At 40.1% G+C, this 26837-nt stretch overlaps 1 protein-coding gene across 6 annotated transcripts in view; it reads right to left on the bottom strand.

The window, feature by feature from the left end:
- Positions 1-26333, bottom strand: part of tead1b (TEA domain family member 1b) — a 51491-nt gene extending 25158 nt beyond the window's left edge. For 3 of the 6 annotated variants that reach the window (XM_039610557.1, XM_031739779.2, XM_031739778.2), the window contains exons 1-3: positions 26083-26331; positions 25469-25601; positions 11885-12137 (exon numbers count right to left, since the gene is read on the bottom strand). In XM_039610557.1, coding sequence (XP_039466491.1) covers positions 11885-12041 — 157 coding nt within the window. In that variant the 5' untranslated portion in view covers positions 12042-12137; positions 25469-25601; positions 26083-26331. Of the gene's footprint in view, positions 1-11884; positions 12138-25468; positions 25602-26082 lie in introns of all 6 variants that reach the window. The other 3 variants (XM_039610556.1, XM_031739776.2, XM_031739777.2) reach the window with 2 other exon arrangements.
- Between the last annotated feature and the right edge of the window lie 504 nt (positions 26334-26837).

A 26837-nucleotide genomic window follows, 5' to 3' on the forward strand; every position in this document is an offset into this window, starting at 1 on the left:
CAACCTCTGTGATGAATAATCTCAAAGGAACAAAAATCACACGCAGTTGATATGGCGAGAACACAATATGTCAGTTATGTAAGCTTAAACAATTACAACTAAATATAAAATGCCTGCAGCTGGCCAGACCTGGCAGGTGTTTCCTGAGGAAAGTGTTGCACCAACATTTACAAGTTTATTCCTGTCCATTTGATAACAATCCAGGTCACAGCTCTGCTGCAGTCGAGCCTTTTCAGCTATGAAATCTCTTGTAGAAGACAGAAGATAATATCAGCTCATCATAACATCTGACTCCAGTCCACCAGCTGCTTGTACAAGTGCTTTCCCTCCCTGCATTGTTAGGCTCTCAGACTGGCAGTGCGAGTCCATAAGAAAGACTTCAAGGCCAGACACTGCATGCGTGACGCCACAATGATCGCAAACACTACTGCCATTCTCTGTGACACAATAGAAATCTCTCCTCCTCCTACACACTCACACTGTCTCACAAACACAAACCATCCCAGTGCCTGTGGGCGAAAATGGAAAGCTTTAAGCTTCATCTTCTCATAAACTGACACTCCATGTATGCGTTTTATTTACCCACTAATTATGTAACAGGAAGTACACTGCACACAAATAAAAGGTTTTATTGTTGTAGTATACGCAATGTATTTTTGCTATGCTCTGGATTTGAACTTGTTAGAAATTAACACTTTCTTGATCCAGTGGAAGGCGTTTATTATGGCTCTTAACATACTATAATTTACACATAGCAGTCTCTAAATTCTCTCGTAAAACTCTCACGGGCTTTTTCAGTTCTGGCCTCACATGAACACGGGTGTTCCACCCATATCCACAGGAAACAACTCAATTCAGTCTGCATTTAGACAAGAAAAGCAGGGACGTAAAAATAAGAAAGCCTACAATTAAGAGCAATTCATTTACTTCAAAGCCTGACAATTTCTAAACTGACAGAGAGGCAAAACACTGAGTGGGTTTTCTATTTTTTGTGACTTTATTTAGTCTGATATCACCATTTGTTACACACTGAGGCACTGCTGAGTCTTGGTTCTTAAATGTGCGTGCTAATTTACAGAAAAGGTGAACAATGTCTTGAATGGTTAAGAAAGTGTAAGTACTTTGTGAGTAAATACAAAGGGTTTTTTTTTACTGTATTATCTTATATATATATATATATATATTTACATAACTGTAAATTCTTTCACCAAATCTTGCAGTGCAAATTTTTCATAAAGTTGGAAAAATAAAATTGAGCTAATGTGTAATTTCTTTTCACTATTGTTGCTGTGTGAGAATATTAGGAGTATAGACCTAAAGTATTGGTCTGAAGCTGATCAAGTTCTGCTCGTGTGTGAGGAAAGTCGAGCAGGTCATACTATTATATCAGTGGACCTTCACTGAACTGTTCAAGCTGAATATGCATTTGTGTTTTTTTCCTACTGAGCTGGTGAGTGAGGTGTGTCTGGAAGTCCTGTAGCTCTATGTACTCTGTATGTTTGTTTGGCTTTTGGAAAAACCATAAATTCAATAAATGTAAAAATTCACCTCTCATTTGCCATCACACAGACTTTTCCTGCAGATTCCTGATCTGAAGTTGATTACATGATCTCATCTTTGCATCATCCATCAAGACTGTGGAATTTTACATTGATAACTAAAGAAGTCTGTAAAGAGTTTCTTAGCTTGAAAAACAGCATCTTGGTTTTCAAATGCTGTTGCGTACTGCCCTTCTTCAGCAGAGCCACACTCAAACTGTAGATGGAGTGATTTCAATTGTCAATAAACAACAAAAAAATATTTAATCCTCGTCCCAGCCTGAACTAAAATACAATGTTCATATTCAGCTTCTGCCATATTTGTGTTTACTCACTTAGTAAGCGCTCCAGTCAATCACAAGCAGCTGTTCACGCCTCCAGTTTGACACTGGGGTGATTACTGACAGCAAGTCTCATGTTAATAAGATGTCCTGGGTAATAACCAGCCAGCAGCTCACCTTTGCCCACAAAGTCAAAGCTGATCGGCTGTATGCCGTTTCTTAAGCAACTTAAAGTTTTAAAGTGCAAAAAAACCCAGCTGACAAACCTTTTTTCTTTTAACTTTTATTGCATCTTGACTACACTTCCTGCAGCCAATTGGGAATCAGTATGTTCGACTGGCTGAGCACCAGTGATGACAAAGGGGGGAAAAAACAGAACCCTTGATCCCTACCAAAGGCTTAGTTATTATGTTAGGTTATGCTCACTGTAGTTGCCCTTGTTGAAAGGTGTCATGCAAAAAGAGTTACTACTGCTTCTCACGCACATCCCAATTTCTGTAACCTACTGTGTAACACATATGCAAAATAGAATGACTGAAAGTACAAACCTGTGGCAGTTTTGTCTCTTTTGACACATGTACACTGCATCAGTGAGGGAACATAAGATTCCTAGAGACTGGTATGGATAACACTTCAACTCTGTAGAAAAGGGCACCATTGTGTTTGAAAGATGTGCTTCCTGTTAACTACCTCTTCTGTTGGTAGGGGTATATTGCTCTCGAAGCACCAGTGCCACCCCCGACACACACAAGTTAGGAGGGTGGGTGAATGGTTTGAAGGGTATAAAAATGATATGAATCAGTATCCCTACGCTACGGTGTTCTAGTTATCAGAACTGACAGCAACTGAAGATCTACGGGAGGTTTGGGGCTAACATGTTAGCTGTCTCAACCAACGACTAAGAGAATATCTATTTGAAGAACGGCGCTCAGTTGCTTCAGCAGATCACCAGAGACTTGTAGAATCATGCTCTGGGGGTGACCTCACCATTTTATTTTTTCCTGTTTGATCTGTCACCTTTCTGTACATCAAAATTAATTTGAGTCTGTTTCCACTGCACTTTTTTCTCATCGGTATTTTTCTCACACTAGCCAAGCGTAAAATCTTTATGTGAAATTTCAAGTAATTTGGATTCAGGTTATTTCCTGAATTTCAAACTGACCCAACCGAGGTTTAAAAATCCAGTCACGAAAATTAAGTTCTCACTATAATGCAGTGTTCAACTGTAATTAACAGCTCTTTAAAAATCCATTTTTCTCTGGACACCAAAAGAAATCAATACTTAACTTCAAATGACCTTATTGAGCTAGATAAAAGGCTTTATTGCAGGGGCTGGGTCAGGAGCAGTTGAGCTAATGTGTTAGCTGAGCAGTGGGGGATTAAAGGTGAGGTGTTCTCTCAAAATCTTACAAGACATCACAAAGCAGCAGGTCACTAACCTGAGCCTTCCTGGAGACACTGAGGGGATTACAGCAGCCAACCTCTGCTGAACTGTGCCTGCATTCAGAGGAAAAGACAGCCTCTTTATCACTCAGCAGGTCCAGCCCATTCTATTTCCTCTCTCCTTGCTCTGCGCCTTTCAAACAAGGCCAGAGCTGAAACCTGCTAGTCCCAACTCTGTGCAATATACTCACAGGGGACCAATTTGCACAGCTAGCCCTTGTCTGAATCACTCTATCAATTAGGATCCACTGTGTTTATCATCACATACATTATTGTAGAGGCTGGCCTGGTCATTGTGTTGAGGTCTGGCTCTCGGGAGAGGGAAAGGGATGAAATAAATGACCAGGGAGTAAAGCCACAGTTGGATAGGCTGCTGGACTAATCTGAGAGGACGGCTGTAATTATGAGTCTCCCGAGGAACTGGCTGTGTGGCAAGTCCAATGTGTGAACACGGTGCTAACAGTCAGGAAGGTACACTGCCCCCCTTCTCCACAACAAAGTAAGACGCTGAGTCAAATCAATATTTTCAATCTCTCAGGATCAATTCAGCATCTGAGCACAAAGGAAGACATGTTGGCTGTGGCCAATATGTATAAATGAAAAGTCAAACTTTGTGGTCATGATGGGCTCTTATATCTCACCTTCTTTGTAATCATGAGGACAAGCTGAGAGAATTTTGACTGAAAGTTATAATTTATCCGAGGTTTAAAGTGAAATGGGCAAGGTACAAAATAGGTACTGAAAATAACACAGATAGGCCCCGGCTGATAAATACGCTCTTATGTCACATTACAAGGTTTATCCATATATGATATTAGAGTCAGGTCGCAACATAACATCATTAAGTGTGATAATTTCATGGATATAGCTGCTGTCTTCTTTTGTTTCCAGGGATGCTGCTCAGTGTTGAGAGACCTTTCTCCATTTCACTAACAGCAAAGAAAGAGATGACAGTCTGTGTTAGCACTGGAGTGTAGTCCCTGCGCGCTGGATGAGAGCATAACAGTGGCATTCAGATTCCATTCATATGTTGATTACACAAAATGGTCCTATCAGTATGAGATGATCTCATCAGAATAAAAGTGTTTCATCAATGGGATAAGATGTAGTCAGTACGAAACATTATTTTTTTTTCTTTAGGAGCGCACAAAAAAAGTGACACTGCATCTTTAAGAAGCCCAGAGTCTCACTGTGCTTTAGTCAAACAAAGGCAGCCAATTGGGAACATGCAACCTGAAACCAGAAGCCTGGCTCAGAGGGCCTCACACAGACCTCAGAGCAGGGACACACCCCATGTACTCCTGATTCAGGCAGGCACTGAGCCACAGCCTAATCTAACCATTCAGTGCAAACACTTCCAAACATAGGGAAAATTAAAAACAGCCTCATGAATCTGTTGGTTTAGTCTCTTTCTTTCATACATGAACGTGCACAAATCTGAACTGTTTGGGGTTTTTGTTTAAGGTAATAAAATACACTTTGATCATTAAAGCATTGGAGTGAGGTGTACAAAAATGCCTTTCAAAGTGTTTCTTTTTCCGTGCTTGCATGCCTTGCAATTGTTCATTGCATACACATGAATATATCAAATAGGCCAAAAACCAACTTAAAAAAAAAAAAAAAAGCACTCTCTGGCTTTGAAAGCCCGCTCTTCTACACAAAACCCTTCTCAGTAACATCTCCTCACAGTCTCCTCAGCATCAGCGCTGCTTATACCTATATTTTCTTATTCACCTCAGCGTGGGCTAAGCACCCCTGTGAGGCACGAACCCCCCAACCACAGGAGGCTGTGAGCAGGAGACGGTAATCTCACGCAAGTCACAACACGTTACGCTCGGTCACCGCAACACGGACACGACTGTGAGCTGATATCTACCCTCAGAACAAACTTACAAAAAAAATAAATAAAATCCACTTCAAAATCAATTTTGCTGCTCAGCAACAGAGTAGCTCTAGATGTGGGTTCATTTTTAGCCCGATTCTCATTAAATGCATTCTCGGAGTCACCGAAACATGCATACGTGCGATAAAGACATGTAGGATAATCTAAAATTTTCAGTGAAATAATCAGAATCGTCAGTTATCTGGATGTTTCTGTTGGCTCTCTTCCATACACTTGTTTGACTAGTCCGCTGTTCACAATAGACCCATCCTGTTCAGAGTCCAAAACAACATGTGCAATCACCAAAAGGCTTACTGAAAGAGACAACAGAAAAATGGCTTGAATTACAAAAGACAACTGCTGTGTGTGTCATTAAGGAATAAATAATGCATGTGTCCAAACTAAAGAGGCAGACCTTTCATACCCCAAATATGACGCTTTTGGTACCAGAAAAGCCAACAACCCATACAGATCAATCATATAAAACTGCTTTCACAGGCTAGTCTATTAATGACGGCTTGTTACAACTGTGTTCATACACACAGCTAAACGGCAAAACTTTGGAGATTCACACGACTCATGAGTTTCTCTCACACGTTCTCTTTGTTTCTTTATTCTTCAGCTGTTGTCACACATGACCTTGAGAAAAAAGCAGGAGAATCAGCGCAGGGCAATATCACAAGTTGTTCCCTATCACATGAAGCACTCAGCATGAGTTCACATCAGTTCCAGATATATACTCTGTCCGGTTTAGGCACGAATCAGCACAATCGGATATCATCTGCACTTTTTGCTATGGAGCTGGTAGGATAAGGCCATTTAATGCCTGACCTGACTTTGTCACACATTTGGTTTCTCACATACACCTGCTCCACAAGTGACTCCTAGCCACTCGTTTCCTTCTTTTAGATTAGATGAATGCTGAATTATCAATAGAAACGATTGTTTGTTTCTGACTGTAAGCTCAGAAAAAACTGCTGAGTGGAAGTGTGTTCTCCTTCTTTGACAAATCGAGCTGCTTCATGTTAGGTTTTCCTCCTTTTACTGGCTCAGTCTAAAATATATGACTACTTAGTGAACCATGATGAATAAATAACCAGTTTATACAAATCTGAGGTAAAAAAAAAAAACCTTAAATCTTCTTGAAACTCAAAATGACTTCTTCCTTCCATCATCATACCTGCATCAATACTATTTACACTTTCAATAGTTCCTCCTTTTGAGAGAGACATAAAAAATTGGACTTTTTCACTGTCGTGTGTGTGAAAACACAGTAGTCTTACACTGACAATGGCAAGGGAACAAATGAGGGATTATTCTGGAGGTGTGTGATGCCTCTCCTGCAATGAAGTTCCTCACACTCCATTCTGAGTGAATGCAGGTGACTCAGGGAGCCTGAGCTGATCCCAGAATTCCTCATTATCCGCCCAGCAGGGAGGATCAGGTCCGCTCGCTCTGTCTCAGAGCATGCTCGGCCCGATGAGACGAGCCCCAGAGGAGCACAGCGCTGGGCCATCGAGGGCAAGCCAGGTCTGCTCATTATATCTAACTCATCCTTGGCATCCCTGCAAACCAAGTGCCACTTAGTTCCCACAGGAGGGGTCTGGGCTGGATCACTGACGAGATGGCAGAGCAAACAGCAGAATGGTAATAGGAAAAGCTTTACATCAAGTAACACATGCAGATGGAGGCACCGTGTCCTGCAGCCCACCTACAGTGAGAACATTACAATGTATGGTTTTTGGTCATTTACAGACTGTGTTTACTATTTTTTTAAAAATAAATAATCATTTATTGCTGCTACTGTTTATCAAAACCAGCAAGACGCAATAATACAAGCATAGGGAGTAGTCCAAATCTCCAAGGTAAGTGATTAAGTCTCCATCAAAAAGCCTTTAAGCTATAACAATGTATTCAACTGGTAGCCTCCCCTGCAAAGAAGCAGCAATAATATAAATATATATATTTAGGTGTTGTACAGCCTACAAGTAGAGTATGTATTTGCATATTTATTTGTCAGTAGGTAGAATAAAATTCAGGTCTTCAGTTTTTTTCCCCAAACAGTAACTGAGAAAAATTCACCATTGTCATTTAGCTTGCTGGGTAGTGCAAATACATAACTCAATGAATAAACATACAATTTGAGTGAAGCGTGTTGTTTCATTTATCAACTCTATTTCTGGGGTAAATGAATGCAGCCTAGCACAGCAGGTGAATTATACAAGTATAGAGTCGTAAGCCTTTGGGTAGGGGCCAATGCCCTCCATTTCCCTTTGTTGTTAAAAATATTCGCCAAACTCTGAAGTCATGGCAAATGCCGGCGATGCAGCCTATGCAGATGTAGCATCTCCCGTTGCTGCCACAATTAGCCACTGAGAATAGGCACAGTGCCAGCCAACACTAGTCTCAGCACATCCGAAACACTTCAGGTAAACATCACAATAAGCTAGGAAGCAGAAATTAGAAATTGTTTTGTACCGCAACACAGTTGCTATAGAGACTGTTGCTAATTAACTGCACTCTACCCCAAGATAACAAAGGGCTTAAGGGCACTCGGGGCAGCTCCTCTTGTGATGAGCTCTGTGCATGGAACACTATGCCATCCCCAGGGATTCTCAACTACAAAATACCTGTCTCCTTGTAGCCAGCTTTCATCCAAGATGCCATGAGAGCATTTGTGTAGAGCCTGTCTGTGTTTCTCTTGGTCTTCGACAGCATCATATTAGCCTCACCGTGGTTAGCTGAACCCCTCCCCTCTTAAAAGACAAATCACTGGATGTTTAACACGAATCAATCCCTAGCAGCAGCACAGAGGACCACTTCATCGGTCACTTGTCTTTGATGGTATTCCAAAAGGGCGCACTGTTAGCAAAGACTATAAATGGAAAATCTGAGGAATTCTGCACAAAAATTACATTCAAAGGTATAACATTCAAACTCTGCAGTTTGGATTTTGATTGCTTCCTCTCAGTTGACTTCTCTAGATACAAAGAAACATTTTTTTCCCAAACAACAGCACATACCATACACCTCTACGCCACAGTGAGCAGGACAGGTGTGCAGTGTGTACTGATTCTGCCACGGGTAAAGGTGTGGATCGCAGGACTTGATAAGGTCCTGGGGAATACTGACATAATTTAAACCAGAAGTGTTAGCAGTCCACACAGAGCTGCCATGGTTGGGTTCCTTCAGAGTTAATAATAGTTTCACAGTTCTATCATTAAACGATGAATTGCAAAACAAACGGGGCATGGGTGACACCTGACCTGTTGATTTGGCAACGAGCTGCACTATCCATTGTTGGTTAGCTGTACAGCTAGTGGTAGAAATAACTGTTTAGTTACATCCAAAAGGTTTGAGCATTGCTAACGTCAGTTCATTCATAAAACTTGACCTGTGTTTCACAAACCCATGCCTCAATCCATATCAAATTTTGGGTTCTTCCTTTCCTCATTTCCCACCTCGCCAACAAGATCCATCAAAATCATTCTGGCAGTTTTTGCACAATCGTGCTAAAAAAAAAAAAAAAAAAAAGCCACACAGCAAACAGAAACATTACCTCATAGACCCTTAATGAGCTCTTCTTTTTCATTAAGCTTTCACCCAGAATGCTTCTCCGAGAGCTCTGGAGTAGGACCAAGTGTACTCAGGCCTATTCTTCAAAACTTTCTGACCGTAATTATACAGTCATTGTGAAAAATGCCCATTAACCTCGAATAATATATTACCAATCACTTCACCTGGACTACTGTCACTGTGTGTGTTCTTTCTCTTCTATGCATGTATGAGAGAATTCATTTGGCTTAGGCTCACTACACCCAAACCCTGCTACGGTGGGTAAAATATTTGTTGCCTGAATTACTGATGACATTCTTATCTAAATAAACATGCTTGTAAACACAAAGGAAAACATTACGGCCATATCCATACAGGGTACAATAAATAAGTCTGTAATAAGTCTGTACAGAGGTTAGCGATTCGCTTAACAAGAAAACAAACCTCCATTCGAATCTACTGGCCAATCGGGGCTTTTTCGTGTAGAGTCCACATGTTCTGCCTGTGTCATCGTGTTTTTATTTCTTACAGGTACTCCGGCTTCCTTTCACAAGTGGGTAAGTACAGTGCTTTTAAAAGTATTTGTTGTCTTAGGTTTTACATAATTGATCTTTCAGCCTACTTCACTTTGTCTGAAAGGTTCTATTTAAGCGATTTCTTGATTCATCTGCCCTGGCATTTATCAAACATAATTTATGATTCATATGGGGGGCAATTACTTTTTCGTGTTAAACATCCAGTGATTTGTCAATAATCATTGAAAAGTTCATTTTGTCCAATATTAAATTTTGTTTGAGGATCAGAAATGTATGGCTAATATGCAAAAAATCAGAATGGCAAATGCCTTTTCATGGCACTGTGTACATTTGAGGATGAATGGTTGTCTGTGTTTCCCCTGCAGGCGACCTGATCAGGGTGTACCCTACCTGTCACACCCCATGACAGCTGGGACAGCCTTGAATTGGATAAGCAGGCAAGAAAATGAATGACTGGATAAATAAAGACAATTATTGTGACAGGCATTACTATATAACCTTTTGATCCTTGACTGATTTGAAAAAGTCAACAACAGCCTTTCCTATACATAGATTCTTTCTTGGGCGGCCCACAAGGAATCCATATTAACAGACACACAAGAATAACTTAACTTTTTTTTTTTTATATTTCATGTTCATCTGTCAAAACATCTCCATCCATGATCAACATAATAGTGGACAATCTGCTTACTCTTATTTTAAAACTTCAATCCTCGCTAACCTGCTAGCCTCATGTTTCACGCTTTAACCACCAGCTGGTTCACCCGCACTCGCTCGTGCATGCGCACCCACGCTGCAAATCGAAATCTGTGGGAAACACTAAAGATTGTTATGAAAATAATGAACTCCTGCAACCTATTCAAATTAAAACAATTTTCTTTTTTGTCTTTAAGTGAAACCCACAGCATCTTACTGGTTTTAGGAAAGTGTCACATTGGCATTAAAAAGCAGCAACACATTGAAGGGCTGAAGAACAAGCACTGCCACTCAAGAAAGCACCGGTACAAAAGACCAGCAGCAGTGTGCTCCCCAGTGATATCGGCTGAAAGATATCACCAACGTCATATTTTTCAGGTACTGCATCTTCAATTATTTAAAAAAACAAAAACAAAAAAAACCCAACAAATTTTCCCCCAAAACTGAACAGAAGCATTCAGCTCCTTTTTTTGCTACAATTCTGCAACATTATCATGCAGTAGCCATCCCTGCCAAACCTTTTCAGCATCTACACATGAAAATCCTTTTACTTCTGTGACAAACAGTTCTCATTCAGTTAGACCAGGGCACAGCCCAAACACTCAGCTACTGACGAGCCATCTGTAACCAGATACGGAGCACATCTGGCAGGCCCAACCGCTATTCAACCCTGCAGTCGCCTCTTCAGCAGATTTTAAGGTGGGTTCAACACCACAATAGCAAAACATTTGTTTGGGTTTGTTACTGGGGTTTCGTAATCTATCTTAGACAACAGCCTTGTTGGAAAATGTAAAAAGAAAACATGCTATGGGCAGCGGCGTTTTGCAACGGTTTGTGGTAAATACATACCAGTGCAAATAATTTTTTTAATTGGCACAACTTGCATATAAGATTTTGTAATTAAGCATTTGACACAGCAAACGGAAATTAAAAATTAGGAGTTATAGCAAATTTTCTCTAAAACTAAAAAATCAAAAATACCACAATCTGAAGACATTTCAGAAAAACATTTTTATAATACTGAGAATGTCAACTGAATCGAAAAGAGGCTTACACTTAGCATTGCTCATTTATAACTCTAGAAAAATAATTTTTCATGCTTTAATCCACAGCAGAGGGGCAGCTTCTCTGGCAGCCTCGCTCTGTGTGGGGACCGGGGATTTGGAGGGAGAGACAGTGGGGAGGATCCTGTTGTTTGAGCCCACATCTTTGTAGTGGCAACTGAGGGGATTCGCTGCAACTCCTAGAATTTACATTTTGTTTGGCCGGAGGGGTCACATGACAGCTGCAACCCAATGCTCAGAGGAGCTTTCTGCTTTCACTTGACACTGACAGGCTGTGAGACGGTCCAACACCGCAGAGAGAAAATATTCCCTCTTTCCATGACATCACCCAGGCCAGCCAGGAACGGGGGGGGGGGAGTGGTGGGAGGAGAGGGGGCACAGCTGGTGGCAGCCGTAGTACCATCTGCTACTGACTAATAGTTCATGCTGCTTTACTTATAAACTTGCACTTCTGTGAACCAGAGTGACAGCTCCATGGTCATAGTCGCCATCAGAGTCTTACATTGCTCGGCACAGCCATAACTGAAGCATGTCTTTCCTTTTTAAAGCAGCAGCACTTTGGAAAATACCCTTACTGACAACTGATCTATACAAACACTCAACAGGCTGGTCTTAATAAGGTTTACGTGCAAGTCTGAATCACTCCCCACAAGATGCCTGTAAAAACACAACTTTTCACCTTAATTACATTTAACCCCAGGCAGATGTTTCCCTAAAATGATTAGCTGCTGATACTAGCTTTGTATTTAGATATGAGAGATGTCAATATTTTTTTTTTTTTTTTAAATAGTCCTCAAAATCTCCAAAAGCTTCTTAGTTCTTAAAATAAAAGCAGCACAGATAATGAATGTGAAAACTCACACTTACACACGCAACAACTTTTACTCACCATACATCTTTCCTTCATCGGAGAGGATGATTTTCCTGCGCCCACAAGGAGGATAGATGGCCAGGGCCTCCTGGAAGCTCTGTTCAATGTCAGGGCTCCACACCCCCTCTGCATCATTGTCCACAGGCTTGTCTGCCGAGTCGCTCATCCTCTCCATGTCCTCGGCAGGGCTCTCGCTGCCGCTCCAGCTGCTGGGATCAATTGTGGCGGTTGAGCTCTCCAAGCTGAAGCTTGGAGCAGACTAGGGAGAGACCTGGAATTCCAAAAAAAAAAAAAAAAAAAAAAAAAAACCCAAATCAGACTACTGCAACAGAAAAACAGTGAACCATCTCCAAAAACAGAACGCACACAGTTAGTAAAGAGCACAATATGGAGTGGAAGTAGCTAAAGAAGCTTGGACATCACCAAGAAAGTTGTTGAATTGATTTACAATGGATGTTATTGGTTTAAACAGCTGAACATCTTCTCTCATGGACTTCCTGCTAATTAAATGGCAATGCACAGTGTAAAGGTCTGGGAAATTTATTTTTCCCCCTTTATTCAGTACCTGTGCAACTGCTCTTAGCTCTATATATGCCTATGGGCTGTAACAAGTACAAAGTCAATGTTGTCAGCAAAGTTGCTAGTTTGATTCCTCTAGGGAAAAAGCATCGACATGCCTCATTACCACCGGCGCTGAGCTAAAGCGCCCCGTCTCAAAGTCTTTAGTGGACAACAGGAAGATTGTGGTTGTAGCTGGCAGCTTGAAGGTGTAAAATGTGTATACTACTGACTGTGAAGAGAAACATTTATATGAAAACAATAATAAATGAAAGACAAAGAAAAAAAGCAAAACATTGTGACTACTAATCCGTAGCGCTAACATCTCCAGTCAGCCGCAGCAACTATGGTGGCATAAGGGAATCAGACATTTGAGCAACACATAGGAGCTGGAGCCAAGCTGCTCACACAGCTGGAGAAAGTCTCATCTCACCAGTGGCTACTGACAAGACCAACAAGCTCCTGGTGAACATGCAGCTAATAAAGAGGCGGCTGTCATTGTGCCAAGACAGTAATATCAAGTAATGTGAAACCTGTAACACAAACTATTCTATATAGTATATACACATTACAACATTTATGAATGTTCTGATGGGTATTTTAAAGCGTAATAAGATCCAGCACTGTGGTCAGTATGAAACGTTTTGTCTTCTTCTGAAAACATTCTGCACAAAGTGACATCAAGAGCCAGGGTCGGATCAAGGACTCCAAGGGACGTTAAATAAGGTGGTTAAATAACCTAAAGAAATATAAGAATTCAAATACCCATTTGTTCTGTATTGGGCGTGGGCAGTGAGTCTACAGGTCCCTCGCAGATCACTCATTATGTAAAGGATGAATTTATACTTGGTTTGTATAAGAAAGTATGATGTTTAACAGGCAAATAAAGAGCAAAAACACAAAACTGTAAATGTAGACTTTAAAAGGGAACAAGACAGACCTCAACCTTAACGCTAACCTTAGGCAATTTAAAAGTCATTTTTGTTTTTTTTATTAAATGTTTTTCCCAAGTTTTAACAATCAGAATGGAGACAAATAATAATCCTGAAACACATTTAAAACTAGTCCATTTGCCCTTTCTCCAAAACATAGAGTTAGGGCATGGTTATCATCTTAAAACATTAGAAGACTGCTAATGTTCTCTTCGAATTTAGCATTTTCCAGATGTGCTAAATCATTAGCAGCGTCACAGCTAGGAAGTCAAACACAGCTCAGGCAAACAGGTTAGACAGCATGCATGGAAGAATAAGACATCCTGAAAGGCAAGTTATATAGCCAATTCCTTGAAAGGAATACTTTGCACATAACAAATAGTTAAACCACTGATGAGTTTGTATAGGTCTCATATGACGGATAGGTGAAGAGGAATGACCCTGATAGGCTGCATAAACCAGACTTACTTCAGCCTTTTGTATCCAGATCAATGCGGTCGTCTACACTGTGCTTCTGCTTCAGTCAGCCTGTGCAAAGTGCTTCTTTTAGACTTCACTAAAACATACTAATTAGATAACTGGATATTAGGCTATGGGCTTAATAAAGCAATACAGTACTGTGAATCATGAATCCAGTGTTCATACTCATTGAGTAAAAAATGTGTCATCCCCACACATCTGTTGCAAAAGTAAGCAAATTCGGCAGTGAGGAAATTTCTTTCTTCTTCATGCCTCTCTTAAAGAACACTTTGAAAAATCTCAGAGTGTATGCTTAATTCACAATCAAAAGTAATTTCACATTTGACATTATATGCTAACAACTGACTGAGGTTTCTCTATGGCCCTAATCCCTCCACACTTTCCAGACAACTGCTTCCTCCCTGAGCAAGATCCTATTCAAGCAGCACAAGCTGTCAGGAAGTGGGAATAGTAGCATATGTTTCTTCCAGCATGTCAGTTCATGAGGGGGAAAGGGGGGATGGGAGCAAGCTGTTGGGGAAAAAAAACTCCCAGAGAGCAGAGGGAGAGAGAGCTTTTACTGAATTCCGTTTTTGTGTGCTGACTGCTGACGCTGCAGAACCAACTCACAAACTGATGAGGGAGGGGAAATGTTCCCATTTCAACCACTAAAGGGCTGGACCTCTTTCTGGATGTGCTCCTCTTAACCCAACCAAGTGATTATCTGTGCTCATAATCGAATCCAGCTTACATTTTTATGGCAAAATATCTTTCTGAAGAAAACGCTCGCCCGTGTCCTCGTGAAGTTCGAGCAGCAAGCGCCCAGTCTCCTCGTATCTAGTCTAATGAAACATTCTTTCCAGATTTGTAAAAGCACAACTGCAACAAATCGAATCCAAGTAAAAATAAATATACCATCAATAAGCTGACATGCATGTTTTGTGTCTTCTGTTATGTTTTGTAGGAACACTGGTTCTCTGTTGTGGTATGCTATGGTTGGTAAAGTGATACTTTAATCAGTCTTTAGAGACAGTGTGGTTTTCTCCATCATGCTTCCCATCCTGTGCATGCGCCTTCCTCCAAACATTGCAAAGACCAAAAACGTTTGAAGAGCTATAATAACATTATATCAGCGATGCCTGATGGAAAATGTTGGGCTTAAAATGTATAAATATGAACTTCATGAAAGCCTATAATGCATTTACAATGAGCACATAAGGGCTTTGTAATATCTTGTAACATCTGTCATCGTCAACATGGGCATAAAAAAAAAAAATCCATCTGCATGAGAATCTATTGAAATTCACCAAATTACTAACACCCGAGGACACATCTGGAATGGGAATAATTAAAGTTAGTGTGTTGTTTAACTGCTAGGACAGTGAGTGCTGTCAACATGGGTGATTTATTCTCAAACCAACTTCTGAGTCAACCAAAGCAAGTGTCTATTAAGGCTTCTGTTACCACAGTTTTGTAGTGAACAATATTTCCAATATTATAAAATTTGTTTATGATATTTTAAGTAACTGCTACTCTCTATTCTTACTACTTTATCTCACTTCTTGGTGCTTTCTAATACAGCAATACACTCATCTTAGACACTAACGCATGAATAATTTAATTAGAATAGCTTTTTTTTTTACTGAGTAGCTTTATTTTCTTTACTTTCTTTTTAACTCCTTTTTTTAAATAAAAGCACCATCTGAATACATCTGACAACAAATGGGTAGAAAATCAGGCCAGCTCACAATAATTGATCAGCACTTTTCCTGTGATGCTCACAATATCAGCAAACTGAGGGAGAAGAAAACAAACTCATTAAACCTGAACATGAACTGTCTTATTAAAAGCATCAACGTGTCAGAGTTCAAACCTTTGGAAGAAGAGCCTATTCTAAATCGCACCTTGGAATAAAACCATGAGTAAAATGTATATCTCCATTAACCTTTTGATCATTCAAAATCCCAGACTTAGCTCTCACTAACAGAGAAACAAAATAACAGCTGGATTCATTTGCCCCGCCCATACTTTGAGACATATTTGAATGCATTTAGAGAGGAAAACTAATTTTTTTTTTTTTTTTTTAAATATCTTGAAATTGCTGAGCATGTCTCACTCTGCGGACAAGCATTAATGCTTCTTTTCTGCAGAAATTACTCCACTAACAATGTTTCTCCACAGGGCTTTTTCATAATATGAGAGCAAATGTGTCTTCTGGATGCTGATGATTATCTGAGGGAAAACAAAGCAAGTCAAGCAGCACAAACAACACGCTGAACCTGACGACAAAGAATAAAATGAGTTTAAACTTCAAACCCACTCTCAAAAGAGAGGGAAGAGTGTCTAAAGGGCACACAGAGGCTCTAAAACCATCACTTTGGGCCAGAAACTATGTAGCTGAGTGTTGATAATCTGCATCTTCCTTCAGGTCATCCATCCAAAACTACTGGCACAGGCTGCTGGCACACAACACTATCTAGATGGATTTCCAACAACTTTAAAAGGATCTGAAAGAAAAAAAAAAAAACAACCCCAAACTGGCTTTTACCTCCTTGTCACTTTTTCCGGCGGCACGAGCAGTTTTATCTTTGCTGACCCGTTTCGAACAGAATGATCTGAGTCATTTCTTGCTTTGAATTCAAATCTGTACAAATCTTTATTCCAAGGCTTTCTTAAACATGCCTAGTAAACTGCAAAGCATTATTAATGCCATCACTCTTCTTATAAACTTCCCTTAACTTGAACTTGGTGGCTGAAAATGACAGCGGTATGGCGACTAGATAAAGAGATCATTCAGGTTCACTAATGCTAAAAATATCCATATGCACACTTACATGAACACCACATACACACACTGCATAGAAATGCTGTGAATTCTTGTACATATTGTAAATGTATTCTCTATGCATGTGTACGTTGTTTGCATTTCCTCATTTTATTGTTTGAGTAATGCACTTTTAAATGACAATAAAATTGATTTTCACCTAAACTAATATATAATATATAAGTTAAACATTACTTGTTAACCCTCCAGCAAACAAGCTATAGTAACTATAATGATTGAGTGGGGTAATTGATGACCCCATAATATTTTATACGCTATGTATTTCACATAAAACGTTGTATTTATAACAGCATGTCCTTTAATGTAGCAAATCTTCTAAAACTTTCTAAACAATAAGCAGTCAACATTTTCCATCATTTTTTCCAACAATGAATCAATCAGCTTGATCATTTTCATGATCACTTGGGCTGTTAAAGCATCGGTCTCTTAGCCACGGGCCACAGACACACTTGACCATGTAATGATGTAATGTTAAAAAGCATACATGTATTTCCGAGGTGATAAATGACCCCACTCAATTTTCCCATTTATCTTGCCACATCGATTGGTCAGTTTGTGTAAAAGCTATAAAAGATCATAGAAGCAGACTGAAAAATTCAGGGTAGAAAATATCAGAATGACCAATAAATATATGGCTGAGGTCATATATGGCCCCGAACGGTCACGTGGAAGTTAAAAATTATATGAAGGGTGGGCTATCTGTTTTATATCACAGAGCTTTTAACATCAACTAAGCAAAAGTGATATTGGTTGTGACATAAGGAGAGAGGTGGTCAGGAAAAGCATAACAAGTCTTTTAACTTAAAAATAAAACTGAATGAACGACTGCATGGTGACCAGCATGAAAGAAACATCAAAGCTCTGAAGATGAAATCAAAAATGAAATCAGAGTGAAAACAGGATGCATTAAGAGATTTTTGAGGTGGCTCTCTAGCCCTGAGATGAAATGACTGCATTTTTTTTTTCAAGCTACCACACAGATGATTAATTGTATGATCACATACATTCAAACTAAACCTGCAGGCAGAACTGCAGTCCATAAATAAAGAAAAGATACCTTACAGTAAAGGTTGTCCGTGGTCTTTAGGCCAAATTGACATGTTTGAACCCATGAGGTTTCAAACAGGTTATGTGAAGCTACATGACACTTGAATGTGACAAAACACAAATAAAGCTAATGCCCTGTGCTTTCAGTGATCTTTCTTTCAGTGTGCTTTTATTATGATTAAATGTACCATAAACTGCTGATGTGCAGTCTGACATGTTAGCAAAATTGTTTCAAAACAGTCAATTCTGAACAAATACACCGATGTGCTGCAGCTCAAATTACCTGGCTAAACTGCATGCAAAGAACTAGATAGTTTTGCTGTGTGAAAAATGTGAATAACCTGGCAGTTGTCAATGAAGACGGTCTCTTAGTGCCTTAGAATCTGAAGACTAATTACGCCTGTCAAAAGAGGGTATGAATGTCACCCTTAGAAACACTTTTGGCTTACAGATAATTGCATACTTCTGTCTTTGCAGGGTGTACACCATAGAAATGGTCTTATTTGTGAGATGCAGGGTAAAGATGGCCTGCAATGCAATAAGTGAATGTGGTAGCTAAGCAGAGTAGTAGGTGTGACATGGAATTATGGGAAATTACACTTACTGCGAGATTACATAAACCACTCACCAAGCTGGAATTCAGCTCCTTAAATTAAGAGAACCCATTTCACCCATCAGACAGAGCAAGGTAATGAAATAGCAGATGAGAGGTCTCAAATGTAATTTTCCATGTGGAGTTCTTTTGTGCCGTTATCTCAGAGGGTGCAATAATAATTCTCTGAATGACTTTTGTGCACCCCATAATGGCCCACAGTAGCTAAGGCCACAGTGTGTAAAACTATAATTACCATGTGATTTCAAAACATTTTTAGCATGCTGTGAAGACATATTCTGGCCTCTGCATAATTATTACAGCAATGTTACAAATATTCCAGGCAACGCGCAACTAACTATGAACATTTACAAAGACAGACGTTATTGAAATTCCACATTCAGTCATTAAAAACAAATTAATTACCTTGAAGAAGGCATGTTTGTGGAATGAAGTCTTTCACAGCAGGCCTTTGAGGACCTTGAGATACAAAACACACTAAAATAAAAACTAACCAGCTCAAAGTGAAGTGGATGCATGCACTGACTGTTCAAAGTTCTTTCAGATCAACTAAAGGGCTGCAGCCAGCAACCCAAGTCCAAACTCTAAGTGGAAAAAAGGGAGGAATCAAAATATTTAAAGGCAAACTTACGAAATAATTAAAGAATCCAAGTGTGGTTTTCATTCAGGTTTAATTAATAAACCTACAAGTCTCAAATTAAAATGTAAAAAGGAATAAATAAGGCTCCCAATACCCATTTCTAAAGCTTTCTTATGCTCCCTCTGTTATTGGCAAAGACCCAGTGTTTATTTCATGCCTCTTTGAACTTCCAAGCTTAAGTGCTGTGAATCTGTCTGCTATCATCTCTCTCAAATCTGAGGTCTTCATCCCACTACCCAGCAACCATCAGGCCACTGTGGGATCAATCTTTGTTTGAGATTGATTTACAGGTTCTGTCAGAGCAGCCCTCTCTACCTGCCTCAGACTGTGAAACAGGTAAAAACAACAACATGATCTGGACAACATCAGATACGTCGACAGCCGAGAAAAGAGGCAACGGTAAAGGTCTTCCACTTGCACAGCAGAGGGAAAATTGACTGTAAATCTCAGAGACAAAAATCTCGCCTTCTGAGGACACGTCCCTGCTCTGCCAGTAATATCAAAAAAATTACATATCAACAAAAAGGAAAAAGAAAACACAATTTACCATTCAGACACGAAACGTAATGAAAGCTCAGGGGACATTTGCCTATCAAAAATTTGCAGTGCATACCAGACGGCATACACCCATGTCAGAGTGGTGTGGAGTGCGAGAGGAACACATAAAGCTCAGGAAATTAAAGCTGTAAATAAAGGTCCGTCAGATAAAGGATCTCCTGACAGTTATGAGAGCAGAGCAGGCAGAGGGCTGGCTGCTGGCTCATCCAGGACGCGTGCGGACGGGCATGAAAAAACAAATCACAGTGATGAGCATGAAGGCCACCATTTGCATTTGGCGCTGCCAATTCACACCGACTTTCATCTCTTTTCTTCTGCATCTCCAGTCTTCATTTGTCCCCTTATATACGTTTCTCCTTTTTCTCTGTTGTAATCTTTCCCTCTCCTTTCCTTTTTTTTTTCCTTGACAACTCTTGCATACCACACTGGACTCCCCCGTCAATGAAGGTGTCCAAAAAGGTATAGAAAGTGTTGACAAGCCAAGCAAAATGTAACTCAAATGTTCTGTCTTTCAATTTTACTACAGTCTTTTGTCCTGTGACGGCTGGGATAGGTGATCTCCTCGACGATACTGAATGGATGGATAGATTAACCCCATCCATACAGAGATTGCATTCAACAGGTAAAAGTTTTTTTTTTATTTGAAGCTATGATTTTGTATCAGTGGGAATTTGTCAGGTTTTCTTAACTTTCTTATTTAGCTACATCCTAAAATGTTCTTTTTAAAAACTTACATTTTTCTTGTTCTCTACATATGTCTAGGATTAATGCACTTAGACTAAAACATTTAGAAATATATACTTCTTTCATTGCTTATTACAAGGAAAACACTACAGTAAGATGCAGTCTTCCATATTTGTACACCAGAAAACAAGAACAGAACAGAAAATCTTGCCATGCAATGTGAATACAGGCGAATCAGCGTTTGTGTTATTTTCAAATATTTAAAAGCAAGGAAAAAATTCCCAACAACTAGGATTGAACTGACGCCGCCAACAATCAGTAGCGGAGGACAATTTTACTGATGGTGTTTGAGGGCAATTGGAGCCGTTTGGTTCAGCTTCACTTTCAAACAGTAGTAGGAAAAAAAGGAGAGAGCTTGGAGAAAAGTGAGTCGAATCAGAGGACTTTACGGTATGATACGAATATATATCACTGTAACTTGATTCCAGCTATTGGTTGTACTACTCAGAGGTGTGAGTTTCTAATGCAGCTGCATTTATGTGAGTAACGCAAGGCAAAACTTTACTTTGGTTTGGTGTGAGGGCATGAACTAACACAGCGTGGGTTTACCCTCATCTTTATTTATGTTTAAAAATACTGTCACTACGTACGTTCTCATGGATTACTGAAAGCTGTATTGTTCGCTAACAAACCCGCTTCCATGTGTTAATGATGTAATTACAATTAAACACCTCCTAGTTGAAAATGTCCACTATTTGGGCCAATTCAAAAGACTAAACAGACACACACAAAAAGTTTGGACCGCACTGCTCTCCACTGCAGCATCCTGGCTCACATTCCAAACTAATTTACCGGGTACAGCCCACATATTAATGTTGGGAGCTTGCCTTCCAATCTACGTGTGCCTTCGCTGAATCCAGGGCGCCTTGAGGGCAGAAAAAGCCTGGCTGATCTGTGTCAGTCACGACAATACTACAGCGACCATCGACGAAAGGTCTTGTGAGAATTTATTACAAGTGGTGCCTGGGGACTCAATGCCAGAGAGACAAAATAACCCACATTTGAATACATGCCACAAATTATACACAGTTTCAGTAAATGAAGTGACAGTGCCCCTTTGTTCCATGGATTTCCTTCAACTAGCGGAGAAGCCGAACACCACTGCCACTATGGTCGGCACTGAGAAAGGAAGTTGTTGAAGCCGAGATTTCCTGCTTTCATTGCGGTTAAGAGCAAAAAATGTTTATAGTGGTTTCAGAAACTGACTCATGAAATGATTAAGAGTACATATTGCTTTTTGTCTGTGTTTTACCATGAAGCAGAGCTCATTTGTCTTTTTCCTGCTTTCATATAAGAACTGCAGACAAAGTCCACATCCACATGTGTCTAAGAAACACATCAATAACGAGCGGTTATGACACCGTGAATTCTAAACGCCTTTTTCCAGAACTAATCATTGAGATTGCCATATGGTAAGCATTATAAGACTGCAATATTAAAGTGGTACGACTTCAAAGGGTGAGAGAAGCTCCATCATTCGGTGCTTTATTTAAAACTACAAAGCCTCAGACTTGCCTTGTTCTTTTTGAATGAACAGACATCTGCTACTACTCCGGCAAAATGTAAGTAAACTTAAACACAGCCTTCCATAAGTAAGGAACGGGGGGGACTGTGTTGCACTAAGGTGGTTGACAGGGCCAAAGTGCGTTCGGTAGCTGGCAGTCATTTTATGGCTGCAGTACTGAAGCAGATTTACTTAGATGACGTCAGTGGCTTTGAGCCAGCTTTTCCTTTTTGGTGGCACTCTCCGCTGGCCTCAGTGGGCCCTGCTCAAACTGCTGAGCAGCAGCGCATACTCTAAAATTCCCTTTCTAGACCAGGGTTTACCTCAGGGCACACACAGTCTGGAAGCCTGCAGGAGTATCCTCTTTTTAAAGGGTGTTTTGACCATGGAAAACGCTGATGTTTTCATGCGATTCAACTCCTGCCACACATCACATCTAATTACACAATTAATATCTCCGTGTCTAGATTCAATTACAGATCAGAGATCTTTTTCAAGCCTAGAATTTTCATAACAAAAAAATAATAATAATAATAATAATAATAATAATAATAACAGTGTGTATTAGCATTTCAATTAAAAATACGGGACACATAATGTGATCGCATTCCCATGAGCATTTGCACAGCCACAAATAGAAAACATGCCTCGTTGCACCGTTGTTTCTACATTTATCTCTTTTTCATCTGTACTTTATACAAATGGAAAAACACACATACAAAAAAAAAAACAACAAAAAAAAAAAACACAACACACCCAAGCATGAACGAGATCATGTAAAAGACAAAATTTATGTCTATGGATAATCTTTTTTTTTTTCCCTTTGGATTTGCAAAACCTGACCCTTTATCTCAACAACACACACACACAAACAAACAAACACACACACTAGTAAACAACAACTGCTGAAAGCCATAGTCCATTCTTTTGCAAAAAAAAACCCCGCAAAAAAATGCTGATCGTTATTACACTGTGTCAATGCCACTGAGGTGCCAAATAACTATCACCATGAATTCAGGTTGGGACTACGTGACTACATGTGGGAGTGGCGAAACGGTGAACTGGTTCCAAACCGTCCGATCCTTCAGAATCCCGCAGCCTTCGAGCTTATCAATTCCAAAGCCTCTTCTTTATCAAAATAAGCCATTGCAAAATGCTGACATCAAACTCGCGGCCATGGCGCTTTTTCCACATATGACTCACATGAAAGCTCTCTCTCTCTCTTTTTGTAAATCTTTTTCTAAACTGCATCGATACAATCTTCCACCTCTATCCGTGATCATTTGTAACTTAATGTATGATTATAGCTCTGTTTGCATTAGGACTCTAATAAAAGCTATTTATAAATCAGATGGCATCCGAGGAAGCTAAAAACATTGATGCTCTGTGGCACAGAGTACACAGGAACTTCTCTCCAGCAGTCAATTAGCAGTGACTGTATCGCTTAATGTGCTATTAATCCAAACAGTCAGGAAGCATTTGAGATTATTCTCAAACTGAACTGATTATTGTAGTATCAGTGAGTAAAGGCAGACTTGGTGCTTCTTCTTTAGTAAAGAGGGCCTTTCTGTTCGGCATCACTCTCATAACCTTGCAGGCTGGATCACCACAGGTAACTGCAGTTATAGCTGAAGTACAAGTGTCATGAGTAATTACGGTCATATTCTGTCACTATCAAGGCTTCATAGGAGACTGTGTATATGCATGACACCAGGCTCAGCTAGACCATTCATCAGCGACAGGGGAAATCTAATTTTTGAATTCATATATACGCCATAGTTTCTTGTAGACTGATGATGTGACAAGTGCTCAGCCAAAATTCAGCTCTCTGAAGGTCAACAGAAGAAAAGAAGAGTCTCACTTTGCTCCAGAAGTAACCCTGTCCACTGTGCTTGACAAAAGCACATTATTCTGTCCTCACTTCACAGCAAATAGACCACACTCTCTCCAGTCCTACCCTCTGACCTCAATAAGGCAGCGGAGAGGAACAAAGACAATATAGCCAAACAACACTACTCTCATTAGGATAATTATCTGCATCTGCTTAAACTTCACTTTAATATGAGCCACACAATCCTTACATGCTTCCTGGGCTAATTCCAAATGTTTAAAAGTACAGATTGATCCTGATGCACTGAAAAACCTGGCTGCGTGCTGCAGTCTAGCGATCAACAGGTACTGCTTTATCAGCACTGTGGTGGTTCAAAGCAAAAAGGGGAGTTTGAAACCTGCCAGTTTCAGATGTAAAGCTTCATTGGGTCAAACAAAGACAACATCCTATTCTTGCACAAATGTTATGCAGGCTTCCGTCCAACAGGTCCACTGGTTGCATAAGCTGAAAACAAAGCATCTTTTTCAATCCCAGATTTTTTTTCTTCTTCCAAGCAAGCAGATTTATACTGTGACATGTGTGTGTGTGTTACACCTCACTGCATTTAAACTGTTTCCAGGAAATTATAGCAACCCTTTCAGATGAATTCAATAAATAACGCAGTCTCTTTTTTCCATGTGTTTTCGGCCCTTTATTTGCAAAAAGTTGCACCGAGTTTGCCGTGAGAAAATGCTTGTTTTACATTGCGAAAAGCAGAGTGCATGTGCACTTGTTATAACCAGCTGCTTTCACATTAAATAGTGGAAAAGGTGGAAAGAGGTGGGAGGCTGTTAGTGCTTCAGCCAGAAACTTGTAGTAGTAGTAGTAGCAGTAGTGATGGAAAGTGGATTTTGTTCAACAAGCTATTTTTAAAGCTTTGGCAGGTTTTTTCACCCATTTTCTCAGTTGTGTCACTTCTCCTGCACAGCTTACAATAATACACATCAGCTACTTTGACAAAATTAGCTTTTTCAGGAGGCAATTGCTTTGTTATTTTCCTAAAGCTGGTTATAAAATACTACTGAAGCCAAGTGATGTCAAGATAAGCGAGACACAAAAAGGGCTGGAGATCTCACGAGAGAATAAATTAGAAATTTCTGCTAAATTATTACAGTAAAAACACCTTCACTGACTCGTGTCAGCACTATCAGAGTTGTGTCAACTGTGGTCTGACGACCCGTTTGTGCAAAGCAAAGCAAAGCAAAGCAAACCATCTGAAGCAGCAAATACTGAGTAGACAAAGTGGAAACAAATCAAAGTATTTTAGTGCAACTTGAACCTAAGATAATGAAAGCTTTGATCTAATTCTCATCGCTCTCTCTGTATAAGGGCCATGTTTCCATCCAGGGAAGTCCAGAAAAAGTTAAGTGGATGAAATCATTGTAAGGAGTAAAACTCCTCCAGCTGGCCTGCAGTTTTAGCTGAGCAGGCATTTCCCAAATTAGAGGAAGGGAAGGGACAACAATGAAGGAAACCCCATAAATGTACACAAACTCCAGCTGCTAATTCAAGATCCTTTTTAAAGACAATTTTCATTATTAAAAGCGACCTTTTAACGCTATTTTAAACCACAGAAAAGCGCTCAAGTGACCAAAAAACTACATATTATTACAGATTTTTTTCAGCTTGGTAGTTTTGGAGGCATAAGTTAGCCCTGGGGCTCTGCAGAGGAGCTTTAATGAAGCCCTCAAAATGAAACAATAAAAGGAGTTTGGATTAATCTTTCCCCTCCGGTTCAGCAATCGGTTTCCTCGGATAAAGTGACAACATGGAGAGCACCACACCAACAAACCTTTAAAAATAAAAAATAACATAAAAATAAAAATACTTACACAAAACTTCGATGACGATTCGAAAAAGCACCGTCGAACGCGTTGAAGCAACAAGTCTCGCCACTGTGTTTTCTTCTTCGAGGTGGTCCGAAAATGCTCCGGTAAAATCTCCAACAACTCCCGGCTGAGCCAACTACGGAGAGGAAAACAGCAACGTTTTCAACCGTCATCTTGTCCAAAAACTGTTATTCGTGCAGTGTGTTTTTAGTTCATCCCGAATCCCACTGCGAGTTTCTGACAATCTGACACGGGGGCAAACGGCTTCCGAGGCTTTTATAGGGGCGTATGACCAGGCTTCTTTTCAAAAAATGTGAAAAATGTCAAAGATTTTCGCTGCTGTGTCAAAGCCATAGGCTACAACAGTGAGTGTTCAAAGTGAGCACCCTGTTGCAACAGCGGCCATCTATCTCCGCGAAGGAAACAAACGACCTAACGTTACTTCACGCTGTGGGATAAATATTAAACAACTAAATAAAGCCAACATTTTTAATACACTGTGCAGCATTTCCAAAAAAAGAGAAAGATATACGTAAACTAACCCACCCCCCCTCCTTCCCAAATGAACTGAAGTCTACAACCCACTTTGAATGCCTGTAACTACCATTGAAACTTACCTCGTAATTGATATCTCATATAAAAATGCCCCTTTCTTTTGGTAATGTAATGTTACTGGGTATTTTGAATACTATGTCAAGTTATTCTGATGTTTCTGGGCCAGCCAGGAAGGTGTAGGTGAATCGCTTCGCGCACTGACAGAGATGCGAAGAATGCTCGGAATGAGAAGAGGAATGAAATGAACGCAGGGAGCGAGTTTGCGCCGGGGCGGAGCGAGAGGTGGCGTCATCCCGAGCCCAGCAGCCAGCCTGGGCAGCAGGCAGCAGCAGCGGGGACAGGGAGGGCACTGAACATCCCAGCAGAGGGGAGCTGACGCCTTCAGGGACGCGAGGAAAATCCGATTTCACAGATTCGCAACCCACTGGTCACACAGTTTCAGACCTCGGGCATGTCATGCTTAAGCCTAAATGATATTCAACAGGTAATACTAAAAGGCAAAAATGGTTTGCAGCTGTATAGTCTTTACAGTGCTGTGCAAAAGTCTTGAGCCACCTGTCATTTCTTCCTTTCTCCCAAGGAGCCAGACTTTCTTGTAATTTTTAATGTGGTTTTGCGCAATAGCTCTTCTACTTCTTCTGGGGGTTTTGTGCAGTTTTTTTTTGTTTGTTTGTTTGTTTTTTGTTATTCTTTTATTTTTTTTGCCTGTCCTGTTTGGATCTTTAGCCATCAGAATTATTGTCTGAAGGCCAAGAAAGATGCCTAGTGGATTTACTTTACCAAGTGGATCATCATGGCCTTGCCATATTGGTCCATT

Source organism: Oreochromis aureus, linkage group 1 (assembly GCF_013358895.1).
Source record: "Oreochromis aureus strain Israel breed Guangdong linkage group 1, ZZ_aureus, whole genome shotgun sequence".
In the NCBI taxonomy this organism is placed as follows: domain Eukaryota; kingdom Metazoa; phylum Chordata; class Actinopteri; order Cichliformes; family Cichlidae; genus Oreochromis; species Oreochromis aureus.